General features: G+C 50.8%; 1 protein-coding gene across 7 annotated transcripts in view; it reads left to right on the forward strand.

The window, feature by feature from the left end:
* CAMTA1 (calmodulin binding transcription activator 1) overlaps positions 1 to 16,979 on the forward strand; it is a 296,378-nt gene that overhangs the window by 259,682 nt on the left and 19,717 nt on the right. For 5 of the 7 annotated variants that reach the window (XM_074560717.1, XM_074560719.1, XM_074560718.1 and 2 more), the window contains 7 exons: positions 11,654 to 11,793; positions 12,034 to 12,230; positions 12,575 to 12,653; positions 13,524 to 13,839; positions 14,230 to 14,753; positions 15,899 to 16,086; positions 16,502 to 16,748. In XM_074560717.1, the coding sequence (XP_074416818.1) occupies positions 11,654 to 11,793; positions 12,034 to 12,230; positions 12,575 to 12,653; positions 13,524 to 13,839; positions 14,230 to 14,753; positions 15,899 to 16,086; positions 16,502 to 16,748 (1,691 nt within the window). Of the gene's footprint in view, positions 1 to 2,662; positions 2,918 to 11,653; positions 11,794 to 12,033; positions 12,231 to 12,574; positions 12,654 to 13,523; positions 13,840 to 14,229; positions 14,754 to 15,898; positions 16,087 to 16,501; positions 16,749 to 16,979 lie in introns of those variants that run through there. The other 2 variants (XM_074560723.1, XM_074560724.1) reach the window with 2 other exon arrangements.

Raw genomic sequence — 16,979 nt, forward strand, 5'->3', positions numbered from 1 at the left:
TTTCAGAAGCCATTGTGTCAAATAGCCGTTTGACCTCACTTTTCATTCACTGCCTGAGAAGAGGTTCTCTTAAGAAAAACAGAAAGCAAACGAAACCCCTTCTGAAGTGAAAGACAGAGATCTTCTAGTGACAGATGTGTAATAAATTAGAAGGGCTTTTTAGTACAGATTTCCAGAGGAACGCAGGTGGGTTTGCTCTCCTCTGAAGCCTTTGCCGCTTTCAGAAGATGTCTGTAGTGATGATGTTTCCTTGGCGTGGGGCGTGATCAGAAATTCCAGGGAGACTGGTGTGAGTGCTTCTTGGCGTTACGCTTATGCATCTGCAGAAAAGAGGTTGTGGAGGGGTAAGTGCTGCCACAGGGAGCCCAAACAGAACTTAAAGATACGGGCAGGCAACGAGTGAACTGTATGGCATGGATGAGGGTGTGACTGGTACTGAATAGAAATGGCATTGATGCAAGAGAGCGTAACAGGCAGCCTTTCAGCTACTGCTGGATTCTCAGTTTAAGATTTGGCTGTGTTTCCCAGCTGGAAAACATAAAAAAGACTGGGGGGTTTGGTGGCTCACTCATGTTGGTGTGACGTGGCCGTACCTGTGGCACCCAAACTCTCATTTCGGCATACGGGAGGTGGATGGGGTCACATGCATGCAAGTTGTCTGTGACAGCACGGCGTGTGTGTGCTCCCTGTGGCATTTCACAGTTTGGCAGGTACAGGATTTCTGTAACATGGTGGTAAGCGTGCGAGGTGGCAGATGTTCATCACCAAAATCCACGGAGGATGTCTGTTTGCCGGGACCAGATGCCCTTTGTAGCGTGCAGGTGTGATGAGATGCAGACAGCAGTCTTATAGGAGAGACGTGTTCAGGATCGGTGAGGTCCTTAGAAATGTTGTTTCACTGCCATAAGAGAATTTTGGTAGAAAAGACTCCATGTCCATGAACAGTATCACTGTTTCATCACTCCTCCCTCCATTTGGATCGAGGTCACTGGGTGCTTAACTTTACATCTTGGATTTTACCATAAAAGATTATGTGTTTGGGTTCTCTTCGGGAATAGGGATGAAGGTTTTGTACTGTGTTACGGGGCTGTGGGTGCAGCAGGAGCGTTGGTACGGGACGTGGATGCCACTGTAAACTTAAAACGTTTCTGTTCATCCTCCTCTCTTCTTTACTGACTCCTGATCTGTCATGTTTGTGTTCCTGTTGGGAATTGTTGGGTTGTTGTTTTTTTCCTTTCGCACACGACCATTAAGGACAGCCTGCGCTGCCACCCTTGTTTCAGAGCGCTCTTCTTCTGTTGCTTTGGCTGCATTTCCCAGAGCATCCTTTTCTGCTTGGCTATAACGTGGTTGAATTAAGGTGAGGAGGATTTCCCTTCCCGTTCTGGACGTTGTCTTTTGAGCCAGCCTGACTTTATGGTCAGGCGTCGAGCGGTGCCTCTGCACAGTGTGTTTTCTCTCGGGCCGAGGGGTGGGTCGGTGCTGGGCTCTGCAGGCGCTTTTCCATCAAGTACCTGCTCGGACTTTCTCTGACGGTTTACGTCGGGTTTTAACGCTCTGCAAATGTGCCTTAATAGGGCAATTAGCAAAACTGTAATTATTTTGTGTGTAGCGAGATGAACAGAGCTGCACGCAAGAGCCTGCAGGCTTGAGGGTGACGCCGGTATCGCACGTCCCGGCCCTGAATCCCGTGCTACCGGAGCTCGCCGTGTGGGCGCGCGTTTCCCGCAGGCACCGGCACTCGCCCTCCGGCCGGGGCGGAGACCGGGACCGGGCCGCCGGGCGGGCACAGCTCGGTCGCTGCCCGCGTCCGTGCCGCGGCGGGCTCCGGCCGGGCTCCCCGGGGCCGCCGAGCGCGGGGCGCGCGCTGTGAACGCGGCGGCGGCCGGCGCTGGGTGCGGGTGACGTCAGCCGCGGGGCGGGGCCCGGCGGGGGGAGCGGGGCGGGGGGAGCGGGGCCGCGCCGCCACAGACAATGGAAGGCGGCGGCCGCAGCCGCCTCCCGCCGCCCGCGGGCGCAGCCGGCCGCCGCTGAGCGCGGGCGGGAGGCGTCGGACGGGGCTGGTATCCCGCTATGGCGGCGCCGGGCGGCCCCGGCGTGGGCTGAGGGCGGCGGCGGGACCCCGCTCCCCGCCGAGGCAGCCTGAGCCGCAGCGCCCGGCGGCGGGGTCTCGGGGCCGCCCGCCCCGGAGCGGGTACCGGCGGGTGCGAGGGGGTGTCGGGCGCCGCCATGGGCCCTCGGCCGCGCCCGGGGTAGCCGGGGCCGCCGCCCCGCCGGCTCCCAGCCTCTCGCCTGATCCATCGCCCGGGACGCCGGTGCTTTTGTCGGCCGCCCGCGGTTCCTGTCCCGGGCCCGTCCGCGGGCTCCGGTGGGCGGCAGCCGCGTCCCCTCTGTGAGCCGCCCGGTGCGGGCGAGGCGCGGCCCGTCGCCGTGCGGGGAGACTCGCAGGTCTCCCACATGCTGGAGCCTGCCCCGGAGCCCGCCCGTGCTGCGGCGCTGCCCTCCGGCGCCAGCCCTCGGGCAGCCCTGCGCCCCGCCATGCCCCCCGCCGCCGGACGTCGCCCGGCCGCCGCGGCCGGGGCTCTCCCCCTCCCGGGGCATGCCGGCGAGCGCTAGCCCCTGCGCCGCGGAGGTGCGGGGCGGGCAGCGCTGAGGCTCCCGCCGGCGGGACCGAGGAGCTCCGGCGCGGCGAGGATGCGAAAGGCGACGGCCGGGTCTGGGGGAGCCCGCTCCGACCGCCCCTGCCGCAGGGTCCGCGCCAGACGCCGGCTGGAGCCTCCGCTGATGCCTCTGTAGACTCCCAGGTCAGTCCGCCGGTGCCAGGTGTTGGGGGTTTATTTGCCTGGCAGCCGGTAGAGGTGCTGCAGAGGGGTCTGGGACTCCCACCCTGCGCAGGTGTGACCAAGTACTGCTTCCAGTAAGTATGTCGGGACGGTGTGTCGTGCACTATCAGTTTGGTTACATCTGCATGCTTCTGTGTTGTCCGTCACTCGACTGTACCTACAGTGTGAATGCGCGCTTTTTTAAGCTCGCTGTTCCTCCCCCTCCTCCCTGTGCCCCCAGCTGCGGGACGCGGTGGCGTTTCCCTCCCTTGTTGGTGATGTTACGGTGCAGGTTCAGAGTTGTGACAGCACTTGTACTGTAGCATCGCGTGTGCGGCAGGACGATAGCATCCAACACACCTCGCGCTCTGAGGTGGTGCGGCGCAGGATGAGGTCAGTAGCCCGGACCTCCCATGGGGAGTTCAGGGATGCTGGAGGCACACGCCTGCTGCCTGCCAGGTTATTGCAAAACTCGTTTTGCAAAAGAAGAGCAGGACTAGGAAGGAGAATTCAGAAGACCATGTAGGCCACTCCCAGTTTACAGATAGGGTGAATGTGGTGGACATATGACTTTTTGAAAGCTTCCAGTGAAGGAGATCTTGATCTCTTTTTCTGATGTATTCTAGTGTTTCACAGTTCTGTAGCTTGCAGCAGTTCCTATTTATCTAATTTTGCAGACAATAGAGGCCATTTTATATCATTCTGTTCATCATTGTGCTGATTTCTGGGTGAATATTTTGTTTCTTGAGTTTGCAATTTTTATGAGAGAAAACTTGGGTCAGAATTTTTGCCATACTTACAGTACCATTGCACAGATACTGCATAGTGCCCTGTGAGGTGTCTGTTCCCTGTTTATAGCTCCTTTAGCGTGTAATCCTTGGAGGAGGGAGTGTCCGTGAGCGGTGGGTAGCACTGTGCAGGTGAGCAGCAGCGCAGCTCCTCCTTGGCTGTTGCTCTTTGCATACATACAAAAGCACAGCATCTTCCATGGTGCTGGCACCTATGGGAAAGCACGGCTGATTTCTGACCTGATATGCAGGCAGCCAACTGTTTTTATACAAATTACTAAATAGCACAAGAAGTGATATCTTCAGCGGTCTGCCCTACCTCTAAAATACATCGAGTCCACGTGGCATCTCTGAAGTAGCCGTTCCTGGGTAATGTGAAAATCCTGCCATCCCTAAGCTGTGTGGAAGAGAAGCCTGAAAAAAAAGGTAGCAAGTGCTGTTGGTATAGAGACTGGCAGTTGGGGAAAAAATCAGCCTGAGCCATCCCCCTTCTCCTCTCCTCTGGTAATGGCATGATAAAGAAAAGCAGGGGGAGAAGTGCCATCTTTTGAGGAAGCACTGGCTGCTCGGTGTGACAGAGAGGAGCAGAGTAGTCCCAGATGGCATGGGAGTAATAGCTAAAATCCCGCAGAATTAACTAGGGGGAAAAGTGTTGCCAGTAAAAAGTCTTGCACTGGTAGGTGCATTAATGGCTTCAAATCAATGACAATGCCTGTACGCGCAGGTCTGGATTACTTCATTATTCCTGCCCATGCCCAGTAGTGTTTATTTCTTCTGTGAAAGCACAGACTTTCTTCAGCTGTCACTTAGGCTCAGCGTGTAGATATGGTGTTTTCCTCATCTCGTGCCTTAGTAGTTGTGGTATTTGTCACTAATCAAAAGGCCTGGAAGTGACTTGCCTTGCTAGCACAGATATGAATTTGTCTTAGAATATTAAGTAAAAATTGTAAGAGCTTTAATTTGCTGGTAGAGACAGTGACCTGTAACAGCTTACTGCTGAACAGGGCTTTTTGTAAGATGCATTGAAGATGCTACTGCAGCTTCATTTCAGAAATACGTGTTTCTGCAATGATGACACCTCAGAAATAAGTACTAAACCAGATCAAATTGATGCTGCGACATGGAAGGTGTTCAGGATTTTTAATGTACAGAAGAACTGAGCGAGATTTTATAGGCAAGTGACAGATGATTTGTAAAACGGGAACAGAGCAGCGGCACTCAGAGAAGTGGTGTGTCCGTAGACTGCTTCCATCTCCACCCATCGCTTGCGCTGGGTGGGAGAATATGGTGTGTCTGACTTGCTCTGCAAAACAGAAAAATGTCTTTGCGCTGCATGTTTTTTTACAGTGCTCAGCTATCGCACTTGTTAAATTCAGTCTGCATGTGTTCATGCAGGGAATGTTGTTACACAGAAACTGCCGTTAAAGAACCTGCACGTGCTGAGAAGCCGGTGTCCTCGGAGTGGCTTCTTGCCTCCTGAGTATTTAAGCACAGTGCCTGGGGACATGTGCAGATACAGATCTCACACAGCAGCGTTAAGTTCAGTGGTTAGAAGTCTGCGGGGAAATAATTATATCCTGGGCAGATACTGACCAGTGGAATGTGCCGGGGATCATGCCGCCCTCGTCCTTGAGTGCTTCCAGTCAAATGCTGTCTGTCGTTTGGGCTGTGCGGTGTGGCAGAAACCCCAGATCTCCAGGTGAGAGTGGAAAAAAGAGCAAGCGATATAGACACTGCTCACTGCTAAGATCTGCTGATTTATTTTCATCAGTGCAAAGCAGTGTTTCCTCTGTAGTAGTTTAGGCAGCACTGCCATGTCGTGAGTGGTACAGACTGTTTCTTGCTGGTTGGAGCTTGCTTGGCGAAAGAACAAAAGAGGAGATCCTTTTAGATATTTACTTGTCCAGTAAAGCGGTGTGCAGGGATTAGAAAAGCAGCTCTATGTTAATTTCTTAAACCTGACTCGTCAAGCGAAGGAGGTCTGGTCACTCATGGCTGTATGTTGGTGTCCTCTTAGCTCCATACCTAGACCATAGTAGTATTTTAGATAAAACCCAACAAAAGTGCAAGATCTGAGACTCAATGTCTGCTAACATGTGGCTTTGCTACATTTTGTAAAAAAGCAGGAGCAGGAGGCAATGGTTTGAGCTGGTGCCCGCCCATCAAGAACACTGCTTGTGTAGCTCAAAAAGAGAAATAGTGTCTTTGGGAGAGGTCTTGGGGTGAGAAGCTGAGAAGGGCTATGGCAGGGGGACAGGTATTGCACTTGTTACTAAGCCCTGCAGCACTGGCGTTTCCCCCAGATTTGGTCCTTGCTTTTCTATGTAACTGCACCCTTATTCTTGTTAGAGTCTCGAGTGCCTTGTCTCCTGCTGGCGGGACGACGCGGCTGAAAGAGGGAGTGGTGGAGTGTCTTTGGGTGGTTCTGCAGGAACTGTCCCACTCGGTGTATAATTGCAGACGTTGCTGGTAGCAGCCCTCTTGCCTCCTTCGATGGAAAAAGCATGTATAACATTTTCAAGTGCTGTGTTCAGCTGCCCTGTCAGCACGGGGCAGGCGCAGCCCGGAGCTTCACCAGCTGTTTGGCTTCACGGGGCGGGCGCTCCTGCCGTCCCTGTACCGGGCGTAGCTCTGTAAAATGCTAACTGATGTAAATAACCGTGCATCCTTAAAAGGCTTGTACAGAATAGTTTTGCGTCTCTAGAAATGTTTTGTCCATAACTTGCTATCATTACTGTAATCAGTAGTAGGCTCCCTCTGAGTACGAATTAAAAAGAAGCTCCTTCTGCACTCAAATGATGGTTCATGTTTTAGGGAAATGAGTATGAGATTCAAACCAGTTTCTTAGTACGGGTCAAAATCTGGCCACGCAGCTCTTTCCAGCCCCTCCTTGCAGGGACAGTCGGGGTCCCCTCAGCCTGCGGGTGCTGTGGAGCCACCTTGTCCTGGTGCGACACTGGAACAGCTGGTTTTCTCAGGAGGACCAGACCCTGCAAATAAATACTGTTTCCTAAGCTCGTTTTTGAATCCATGGGATATCCTCTACCTCCACTACGAAGGGCTGAGGACAGCAGAAGTGAAAATGGCTTTGTGTGTGATGGCGTAGGTCCCTAATTAACACACGCTTGGAGTTTGCAGAGTTCCACAGAAGATTCCACAATAATATTGTAACATTTCTTCAAATTTGTATGTAATGGAAAAACTCAAGAAATGGAAAAATTTGCAAGTCTAATTTTTTGGCTCACAAAAAAACCCTGAAATTTGATCATCAAAAGCAGAGTCCTTGTGTAAAACCTTAAATAGGTGGATATGTTTGTATCCACGTGCATTTTTGCTGCCTTTGGAAAGAGCTAGGTTCTTCCAGTGCAAGACGTCATCTTCTCTGGGCTGGAGCTGTTCAGGCTTCCTGTATAATGTAGCAGGAGAAAAGCTTGTTTTGATAACTTGATCTGTATGCTGTTGAGCTCTTGTCTTCAGTGTGCTGCGAGGTGGGTACTTGTCGTGAGACCCGCTGCTGAATGTAGAAGACAAGAACATGGAACCTGTGTTCCTCTAACTTCATTGCCTGCTGGCCAGGTGGCTCTACACAGACCCTGAAGTGAGCAAGACAGAAGAGAGTGTGACTAGCAGAGTAAGAAATAATGAGGGATAAAGGGTCTTGAACTCAGAGTGAAACCTGGGACGTTCATCCCTAGGGCACTTACAGCCCATCTCTTAATTTTTGCAAGGTAAATTGCATAACTTCAGACAGCTTTTCTTTTTCTCATTTGCACTTCATTTTCATCCTGTCTGGGCTTTGCTGACAGTGCTTTTTTGGCAATTAGGGTTTTCACAGGAAAATGCGTTAAGACAGTCAGCGATACTGGGTCAGGTTTTACCATGTTTTCTTTACCAGAAAACGTGGTTTTCTTTTGGGATGAAGCACAGTACTTTGCTTAAAGAATGTGTTGTGGTGCCGTCCGATACCTTCACTGTTGGTCTGGAGGATCTCGTTTCAGACCTGTCATGTTCAGTACCCGGTTCCTCTGAGTTTTACACAGCTGCAGCAATCACCCTTCTATATAGGCTGCTAATGGGGATACAGATACATCAGTTTTCAAGATAAACGGGGTGTATCGCATATGACTTGTGGTGTGTAAAGCAGACTTTGGTTTTGAACCTGTTGAACCCATGACTATGTAACAGAAAGATGTTTTCATGCCAGTTTGTGGCGTAAATTATACTTCTATTTTCTACATTATGCTGTTGTCCGTGGGCATGAAGCTGGCCAAATCCTGCTACTGAGAATACAGAAGTGATAATGCTTTGATACAAGCTGGCAAGCTCGGGACTTAAAGAATGTCAATTCCTAGGAGGTCACTTAAAGACTTACCCTTTAATTAGGCCCCTGCAAAATCTAAGTTTTTAAAGTACAAGATGACATTTATTCTTTGTAGCTTAATTTTAATGGGGTAGGACCTAGTACCTTTTACCAGGACTAGGCAACCTGGTAAAATAGTTTGGGAGTTCACCCACCTGTGGACAGTTGGTTTTTAAAATGATCCTGAGAGAATCTGCAGGAGTGCACCGAGAAGAGAGTGTGCAGAAATCGGTATTTGTATGTGGTTTACTTTTGGGAGCCTGACGGAAAGCAGGCGGGTTCCCTGGCCCACTCCAGGCGAGGACAGAAGGAAAGGTGCTGTTGAGGGGGTTGAATGTCGCGGGGCCCTTCCACACGGGCTGAGCTGGGGTGTCCTCGCTGCAGCCCGGGCAGGGCATCTCTCAGCTCATGGCGGTGTGGGAACCGTGCTGACCGCGCTCCAAGTGCCGCTGATCTGCGTGTGTCCAGGTCCAGGAGGAGCCTTTTGTCTCGTTGCTGAGTCCAGAGGGAACCTTGGGGGAAGGTGTCCTTCCCTTCGGCTGTCCCTCTGTGCTTCGGTGTCCTTGTTTTGCTTTGTTAAGGATGTACCAACTCTTGCAGCATAGCTAGTTGCTGTCTTGCCTTTCCTGTTCGTGCTCTCTCTCTGCCCTTCCTTTTTTTAATTTTCTCTTTTTGGTAGATAGCACAGTGCACATTTATTATGGAAGCACTATACATAAATAATTTTGAAATTGCCATAAGTTGTGTCTTTGTTCTAGCTGCTTAGGTAGCAAGTTTAATCAGCTGGAAAACGGGCAGCGTAGAGACACTTTCCACGCACCACCGCCCCACTCTCCTTATTTGCTGCCTGGAGCTTTCTCATCCCAGGGTGCGCCCTGCTGCTGGGTAAACGCCGGCGGTCTCTGCCAAGGGCTCCCCTCGCTCTCTGCTGGAGCTCCAGAATGTTTGTTTCCCCTTCCTGTTTTACTAATAGCAGCATGTTTGTGACCTGCCTGTGGACTGAGCAGCGATTTACAACTGTCTGTGAAAAACACCGTTGTCTTGGTAAGATGCTGTGGGGTTACAGGTTACTGTGGTGAGATTACAGTGTCTGTCCTTCAGATGCCTGTTAAGTCAAACAGAAACCCTCTGCTGCGTGAATCAGGTAGTCCTGCCCTGCGTGCTTCCCGGGAGCGCTGTCCAGGTGTCTCAATAGGAATACTGCTGTTTCAAATTCAGTTTCTGAAGAAAAGTTCCCTGCTTTTCTTTCCTTATTTTGGTGTTCCCATCTGGGGACAGGGGTGGTGGAAGATGTCCCTTTAGTAACTTCAGTCCTCCAACAAAACATGCCAGGGAGTGCTCAGCATCATTAGCCTCCTATCAGGAAGGGTGGAGGCTTCACTCATTAGAGATCACAGAGCCTAGAGACAAGAGCCTGGAAAATGGGCACAGACATGAAACCACAAAGGTTTCAGCTTGAAAAAAAAAAAGGGGAAAAAATAGTAATTGCACAATGTACTTCTGCATCTCACTGGAGTCATTTTCTTCTGCTGTTTCTGGCTGTACAGAATAGTTATCCTGTTTTGACAGCTAAATGGGTAGGAGCAAATCTCCAATATATTGCAGCCCTGGGCTGCTTGTTCTGTAACACTGGTTCAAGCCAAATTTCTTCGTCTTTTAAAAAGATGCTACTTTTGCCTATACAAGGTTGAAGGCTCAGATACAATGCCCGGTGTGTGTTGCTACTCTTAGCTCTAATAAAACGCAAGTGCTGGCCACCTGGCTAGAGAGAGCAGTGTTAAATGTGCAGAACGGAGCTGTTAGCCTGCGTGGCAATGGTGCCCGAGTTGTGGTGGCTCCGTCGGACACGGCCCACAGCAAGCGGGGTGTCTGCGCAGCAGGGTCCCTGCCGTCCTCCGCAGCGTACGTGCTGCGGCTGGCGGTGGGGAGGAGACGGCGCCGCGGACTGCACTGCAGCACACTGCAGCACTCCCAGCCAGGGCTCGCTGGGACAACAACGTCTGCTGCCGCTGTCACCGCCGGTCAGAGACGGGCCCTGGCACTGCAGCTGCATTACCAATATTTCCTCGTGTAACTGTCAGTCACTTTCACAGAGGCTTTGCAATTAACAGGACAAAGGAATTACTGACAAGGCACTGATAATAAGTGATAGCGTTTTGGACTAGGCGAGGAAGGGCTGCAGTGCGGTGGAATGGGTGCTGGCCACGCTCCTGGCTCTGGGCAGGCAGGGTGGGACGCGGTGTTACAGCCCCCTGGAGCTGCCCGGGAGGGAGCCGAGCTCTCGTCTGTGGTCAAACCACGGCCGCCTCGTAGGGAGAGGGGCACATCTTTAGCCAGTGGACCTGGGCTGTCTCATATCGACGGGCTGCAATGTGGTTTCAGTGCAGCACAGCAGAGAGAGCCTACCTCTGTAATACCCTCTGGTGAGAGCTGTGCCTTGCAGAGTGTACAAGTGCTCCTGCAATGGACTCTGCACGTCACCAGGTCACTCGGAGAAGACTTTCTCTTTTACAATCTGATTAGAGCTTGTTCATTTTGATGCACAGATTCCTCTTGCTGTTGGTGGGCTTTGTTCTGGGGTTATCAGTGCTCTGCACCACCACATCATCACCATGGATGCATGAAACCAAACAGGATGAGGGTTGTCTTTTCTCCACAGATTATTATATGTGCTGTTAGCGTGATAGCAAGATTAATTAAATGTTTCCTGTCCACAAAATTATCCTGCCCAGCTTCACATGAGCTGCATGAAGCTTCTCCCTTATGTGTCACCAGACAGGAGGAGCTCTCCTTGTTGCAGCCCGTCGAGCTGCACTGGCTGGCCCTGAACACAAAAAGTTTGCTTGAGTTGTTCTCTACGGTATCAGGTTTAGCAATGTCCTGTTAACCTATCTAAGTCTCCCTGCTCCACTATTAAAGCATTAGTAGCTGTATTACAGTGCTAGGTTACAATGCAAGGAGGAGAAAATAACTAATATAGCCTTTAGATTTCTGCAGAGACCAGAGGGCTCGAGTGTTGTGCTGCTTTTCAGAATGATGTTCCTGGATTATCGGTGCCCATGCACTGTGATTTCTGGTAGTTCTGTTTCTGGCGCCTGGTTGAAGCTGTTTTCCAGAAAGGGAGCCTGTCAGGGAAGGAGCAAGTGCCTTTTTAAAGGCTCCTTGTTCTAAGCACAGAAGGAAGCAGAGGACTCTCTTTCCTCCAGGTACCATTATTGCGTGGTTTCAGGAGGCAAGCCAAGCTGAATTCAGGACTCTGGTAAAGTAGAGGGATTGACTGTAAAACGGAGAGTAGTTTGTCAGATATGATCCTACTGAAATGCTGGCTGAATGGTTCTATGTGCTTAGGGTTTAATTTTGTGTTCAAAGAAGTTGCATTACCCCAGTCCTTTATTGTGTGGATACAGCTAGAATCAGAAGGGAAGGGATCCATCTTCTGCCTGCATTTTTAATTTTCCTGTCTGTTTTCCGTAAGGATTTTTTTCTGGAACTGCAGTCAAAGGGCTGCTGCAGGAACTTGAAGAGCTGGGATGCTGCGGGGCAAGTGTCCCTGTGTGTTGCCAAGCAGCGCAAATCTCCTGTGTGACTTCCAGGATAGTTGTTTGTGGCTTCCTGCAGTAGGCTGCCAGAACCTGAGCTTTCTTTCCATGGAAGTATCCTTATTCTGGCTTTCTCTAACCTAGATAACCAGTTCAGGATGTCAATATTGGAGCGACTTGAGCAGATGGAGAGGAGAATGGCTGAAATGACTGGCTCCCAGCAGCACAAACAAGGAGTAGGAGGCGGGAGCAATGGAAGCGGGAACGGAGGAACGCAGGTGCAGGTATGAACCGCGCTGTGTCCAGACACGGCACCTTTATGCTTTCTTACCAGAGTTTGGTTTTGGGGTGGTTGGAAAGGATTATAGTTTTTCCTAAACAACAAGTCTGGTTTGTGGGTGTCTTTAACAGCAGTTGGCTTTCACTGGCATTAGCCACTGTCTGGGTACCTGTGGGAGCCCGCCTGCTCAGGGCAGGTTGCAGCTCCCCTCAGTGGTTAAACTGGGATGTGTGTGGTGTTTCAGTGCGTTTCTGGGACTGGGACACTGGGCAGCTGCTTTGAGAGCCGCGTGGTGGTGGTGTGCGAGAAGATGATGAGTCGTGCTTGCTGGGCAAAGTCCAAACACTTGATCCATTCAAAGACTTTCCGAGGAATGACACTGCTCCACCTAGCCGCTGCCCAGGGCTATGCTACACTGATCCAGACCCTCATCAAATGGCGGTAAGACCCAGCCCCTTGGACTCTTGGGTGTCAGTACGGGCATGGCAGAAGCCAAGCTCTGCTTGGTCCAGATTTCTGGTTGTCCCTTACCGACAGCCAAGTCCCTGAACTTGTTCCTGTCCCCTGATCTGACAGGACCTGTCTCTTGAGAGAGCAAGTCCAGTTACTGGATGTATCATGCTCTTTAAGTCTCTGGTGGGGGCACTATCTGTAATAAATATGTGTGTCGTGGGCATATGCGTGGCCACTAATTTGTGGTGTGGTGCATTGGGTGAAGCTGTGCATTTAGGCAATGATCCTAACATGACGCCAGAGCATCATTTGTTCTGCTGTTTCCTCTGCAGCACCAAACATGCAGACAGCATCGATCTGGAGCTGGAAGTTGACCCTTTGAATGTGGATCACTTCTCCTGCACTCCTCTGGTAAGAGCAGAGATTGAAACTTCTGAGAGGATCTGAGGACTGTACGGCATTCTTCCTGATGTGTTATTTTTCCTAGTGTCTTTCACACTCTGAAGAGTAGATGTTTTTTGTGTATCCTTGCTGTCTAAATGGTCAGACACGGCACTATCACCCTCCTGGCATTTTGTTGAGAGAGACCATGCATAAAAAACCTTGTCATTGAGTAATATGAGGACGGGGGACAGGTGGTTCTGGTTTGTGTTTTACCCAAAATCTCGTCTCCAGTATTCTGCTGGAAAAAGGACCTTACACGCCTTCTTTCCAGTTGTTCTCTTTGACCGATTGCCTGTAGAGGCTGTAAAGTCATTACAATGTCTTGGACATTGGAATCATGAAATCGTGACTGAGAATTTAGACAAGCAAAAAGCCAAAGCAGGTGGAACCAGAAGTGCCAGTTTACAACAGCAGAGTGTTAGTTTTATTGTTGCCAACCTTTAGTCCTGTCTACATGTTTTTGACCTCAGAGATTCCTTTGCGTATGAGACTGTTCTGTCTCTGCAGTGATGCCAATGTCAAAAAAAAAAAAAAGGGCAAAAAAAGCCAAACCCAAAAAACATTTATTGCTAAACAAGAAGCTGTCAAATTGTCATCTTCATTTGGCAGATGGAGGTTTCCCTGTCATAGGGGAGAACAGCATGCATCTAATCCTCTGTCGTGGCCATTTGTCAGGATAGAACATTTATAAAGGCCAGTTGCTGGAGTTCAAGCATGTTACGGTTTTGCTTATCAGAGTCGTTTTTCCATCAGCTTGGGACCAGACTCCACTGCGTTAGCAAGGAGGAAAGGAGAAGGCAGGTTCTCCCAATGGGTCAGTTGTCTTTTCTTTTTCAGATGTGGGCATGTGCCCTGGGCCACATGGATGCAGCTGTTGTGCTGTACAAGTGGGACCGCCGAGCCATCTCTATTCCTGACTCCCTTGGGAGACTGCCACTGGCCATTGCCCGGTCTCGAGGCCATGTGAAGTTGGCAGAGTGCTTGGAGCAGCTCCAGCGTGATGAGCAAACTCAGCTTGGGCAAAACCCCAGGGTTCAGTGCCCCTCGAGCACAGACTCCAACACAGAGAACTGGGTGTCCCAGTGGCACGGTGAGCTTATTGCCTCTCAGGAGCCTCAGAAGGGAGTCACTGTGATTTCCAGTACAAACACAGGTAAAACAACCCTGAGGGCATGCACTGCTTTGCTGACGTTTGACATGTGAAAACCTGGGGGCAGGGAGCTCACTTGGGTGGCAGACGGCACCTGTAGCCCAGCTGTCTATGCTTAATTCTTTTCTTGTGGGCTGTCTGTCATGTGCTCCATGCACTTGCATGAGTATTGGGCAGAGGAGTGAGTGCCTGCTTCAGAAAGATGTGTGTACCTTAAGAGTGGTTGAGGTCGTATCCTCCTGGGGTGATAGTTACCCCCTTCGCTCATCCTGTTGGGTGTCCCAGAGCATGGCACAAACTTCATCTGCAGCTCTGTGGCAGAAGCTGTTGTTGGTTCCTACAGCGATCATGTGTTGCGTGGTTCGTTTTGACCATTGATCTGTTTGTTTCCAGAGCTGAGACGACCAAGATCAGAACCTTCCAGTTACTACAGCAGTGAGACTCAGAAAGATTACCCTGCACCCAAAAAACATAAGCTGAGCCCTGAATATTTTCAAGCCCGGCAAGAGAAGCTGCTTTCCACTGCGCTGAGCCTGGAACAGCCGAGCATCAGGAAGCAGAACTCCAGCTCCAAGCAATCCACCACTGAGACAATCAGCCCCAGTGAAGGGATAAGGGACTATGGCCGGGAGCTCTCCCAGCACATCCCAGAAGTTACTGGGTACCGGGGCTCTGGCAGCCAAGCAGGCATCAAATGGAACCCAAAAGACATTTATATTGGTGTGTCTGCAGTGCAGGTGGCGGGGAGCCAGAAGGGGGCTGCTCTGGGAAAGGACACTGTAGCCCATCGGCTACGCCAGCGAGAGCAGATGAATGTGCTGATGATGGCTGACAGGGAGATGGTGGATGCGGAGCTCTTGTCCTATAGGGACAATGCAGGGGACGAGGACTGCTTACACCACATGGATGACTTGCAGGTAAACATACCCGTAGCACCAAGATCAGCAGTCTCGGAGAACATGGTGGCTGCGCAGAGGACCCTAACTGAGACATTTCTGTGGAGGCCTTTAGAGACTCCGAGAGGTGGTCACACAGTCAATGTATGCTGTCTTCTGTTTTCAAAGGGTATCCTTTCAACCAGCGTGCAAAGGCTGACTGTTAGCATTTGGGGTAATGCACTGGCGTGTGCTGCAACAGTGTACAGAATGCACAAAATTGTTTGCAATTTCGCAAGGAAAAAGGAAAAAGCAGAGTGTTCTGGTCACATCAGTAAATGAGACTAAGGTGGCCCCATAGCTCTTTGGGAACAGGGAAGCAGTCCCTACAAAGACAAGGTGACCTGAGGGAGGCAGTGCTGTGGTTGCAGACCAAACTGCTGCACTTTAAAGGGCAGGGAGATAACAGTGGAGAAGGGGAGAGACAGTGGGTTTGGGGAAGGAAAAATCCCACCAGGTATGGAATAGAGGAAATAAAAGCACAATGGAAGCAGGACAGACAGATGAGAAGTAGTCACTGGGGAAAAGATGCTGTGTTTGGTCTTCTCCGTGAAAAGCCTAACAGGAGCACAGCCTGTACACGCTGCCCTGGCATCTCCAAATATTCTCGTCTTGCTGGTGTAACACAGATGAAGCAGATCTTTGCAAAATAAGAACTGTTTTCTGTTCTTGGTATTAAAAATTCTGTGAACCTTGGCGGGCAGGGGGATATGGTTCAGAAGTATTGCTGATGAAGCTGTGGTCCCGAGGGTTTTAACTTCTCTTGATGTGCCTTTTTTGTCCTGTCATGCTCTACTTCGGAAACAAAATAGTAGTGACAGCTGTCAGTGGTGTACAGCAAAGGTCTGGTGACATAAAGCTTTCACCAGATCTCTTAGGCTCCTCAAACACTCAATGAAAAGGAGGCCTGGGGAATATGAAATACTGCAGTGCTTTGTCAGAAGAGACAGAAAAGCAAATGAGCTTTGGTTAATGAATTTCTCTCTAATGCTGAGACAAACAGCAGACTCCGGCTACCACAAGTTTGGGGAAAATGGGGCAATCTGTGTGAAGCTGGGCTGGAGCATGCAAGCGTAAGGCTCCTGCTACCAGGCGTCGAAAGTTTGCTCTCCTCTTCCCCTTCCCAGGTGAACATGATGACACTTGCGGAGCACATTATTGAAGCTACGCCTGACAGGATCAAGCGGGAGAATTTTGTGCCAATGGAGTCGCCGCTGGTGGAGAGAACGGAGAGTGCTGCCATGAGCACCACAATGAGCTGGCTGGCCAGTTACCTTGCTGATGTCGATCATCTGCCCAGTGCTGCACAGATACGGTCAGTGAGGGCTGGGAGGTCGCTCTGGGGTTTTGAGTGGTCCGAATGCTGGGCAGCATGTGCTGATTGTTTGGCCTGCAGATGCTGTTTCTCAGTGGGACTCAATGCTGGTGTTCCAAGCCCAGCCACACTCTCCTGGTCAAACGTATCGTTGCCGGCACAGCTGCAAATTCATGGAAGAATGGGAGTGCATGCAGAAGGAGGCAGGAGGGGAATGTGGCCACAGGGTCTGACTTGTGGCTTCTCTTCCAGTGCCTAGTCTGGGCCATGCGGTACGGGCAGGCTCAGGAATGTGGGATGTTGCTTGGAGAGCCGGAGGGGAGCATGATCTTGAACTCAGAAATGTTGTCGTTACCTGTGATGCCAGCCCAGGTGCTTTGTGAGCCAATAATTCCTCCTGTGATTGGTATTTCAGAAGTCTGTATAGCGAACCCCTGACCCCTTCTTCGAACACCAGCTTGAGCCCTGCAGGCTCACCAATCAGTGAAATAGCTTTTGAGAAACCCAGCCTTCCCTCGGCAGCAGACTGGTCTGAATTTCTGAGTGCATCCACCAGCGAGAAGGTAGAAAATGAGTTTGCACAGTTAACTCTGTCTGATCATGAGCAGAGAGAACTCTATGAAGCTGCCAAACTCGTCCAGACAGTGTTCAGGAAATATAAGGTAGGTGGCCTAAACGTCCAGTGTCTTCCTTGTTAGGTGTGAAGAGAGTATGATTTGTTACAAAACAAACTGTGGGTAGTACCCACTCCTGGGACAAAAGTACAGTTTCTGTCATAACCTTTTCGATGCTCCAGGCATTTGCTTGTTGGTGTTTACCCAGCACCTGCTGTACTGGAGAGAGCGTGCCGTGCCAGAGCATGCCTTCTGTGCCAGAACAGCACTCGCAGAGTA

This window comes from Larus michahellis, chromosome 16, assembly GCF_964199755.1.
Source record: "Larus michahellis chromosome 16, bLarMic1.1, whole genome shotgun sequence".
NCBI classification, from domain to species: domain Eukaryota; kingdom Metazoa; phylum Chordata; class Aves; order Charadriiformes; family Laridae; genus Larus; species Larus michahellis.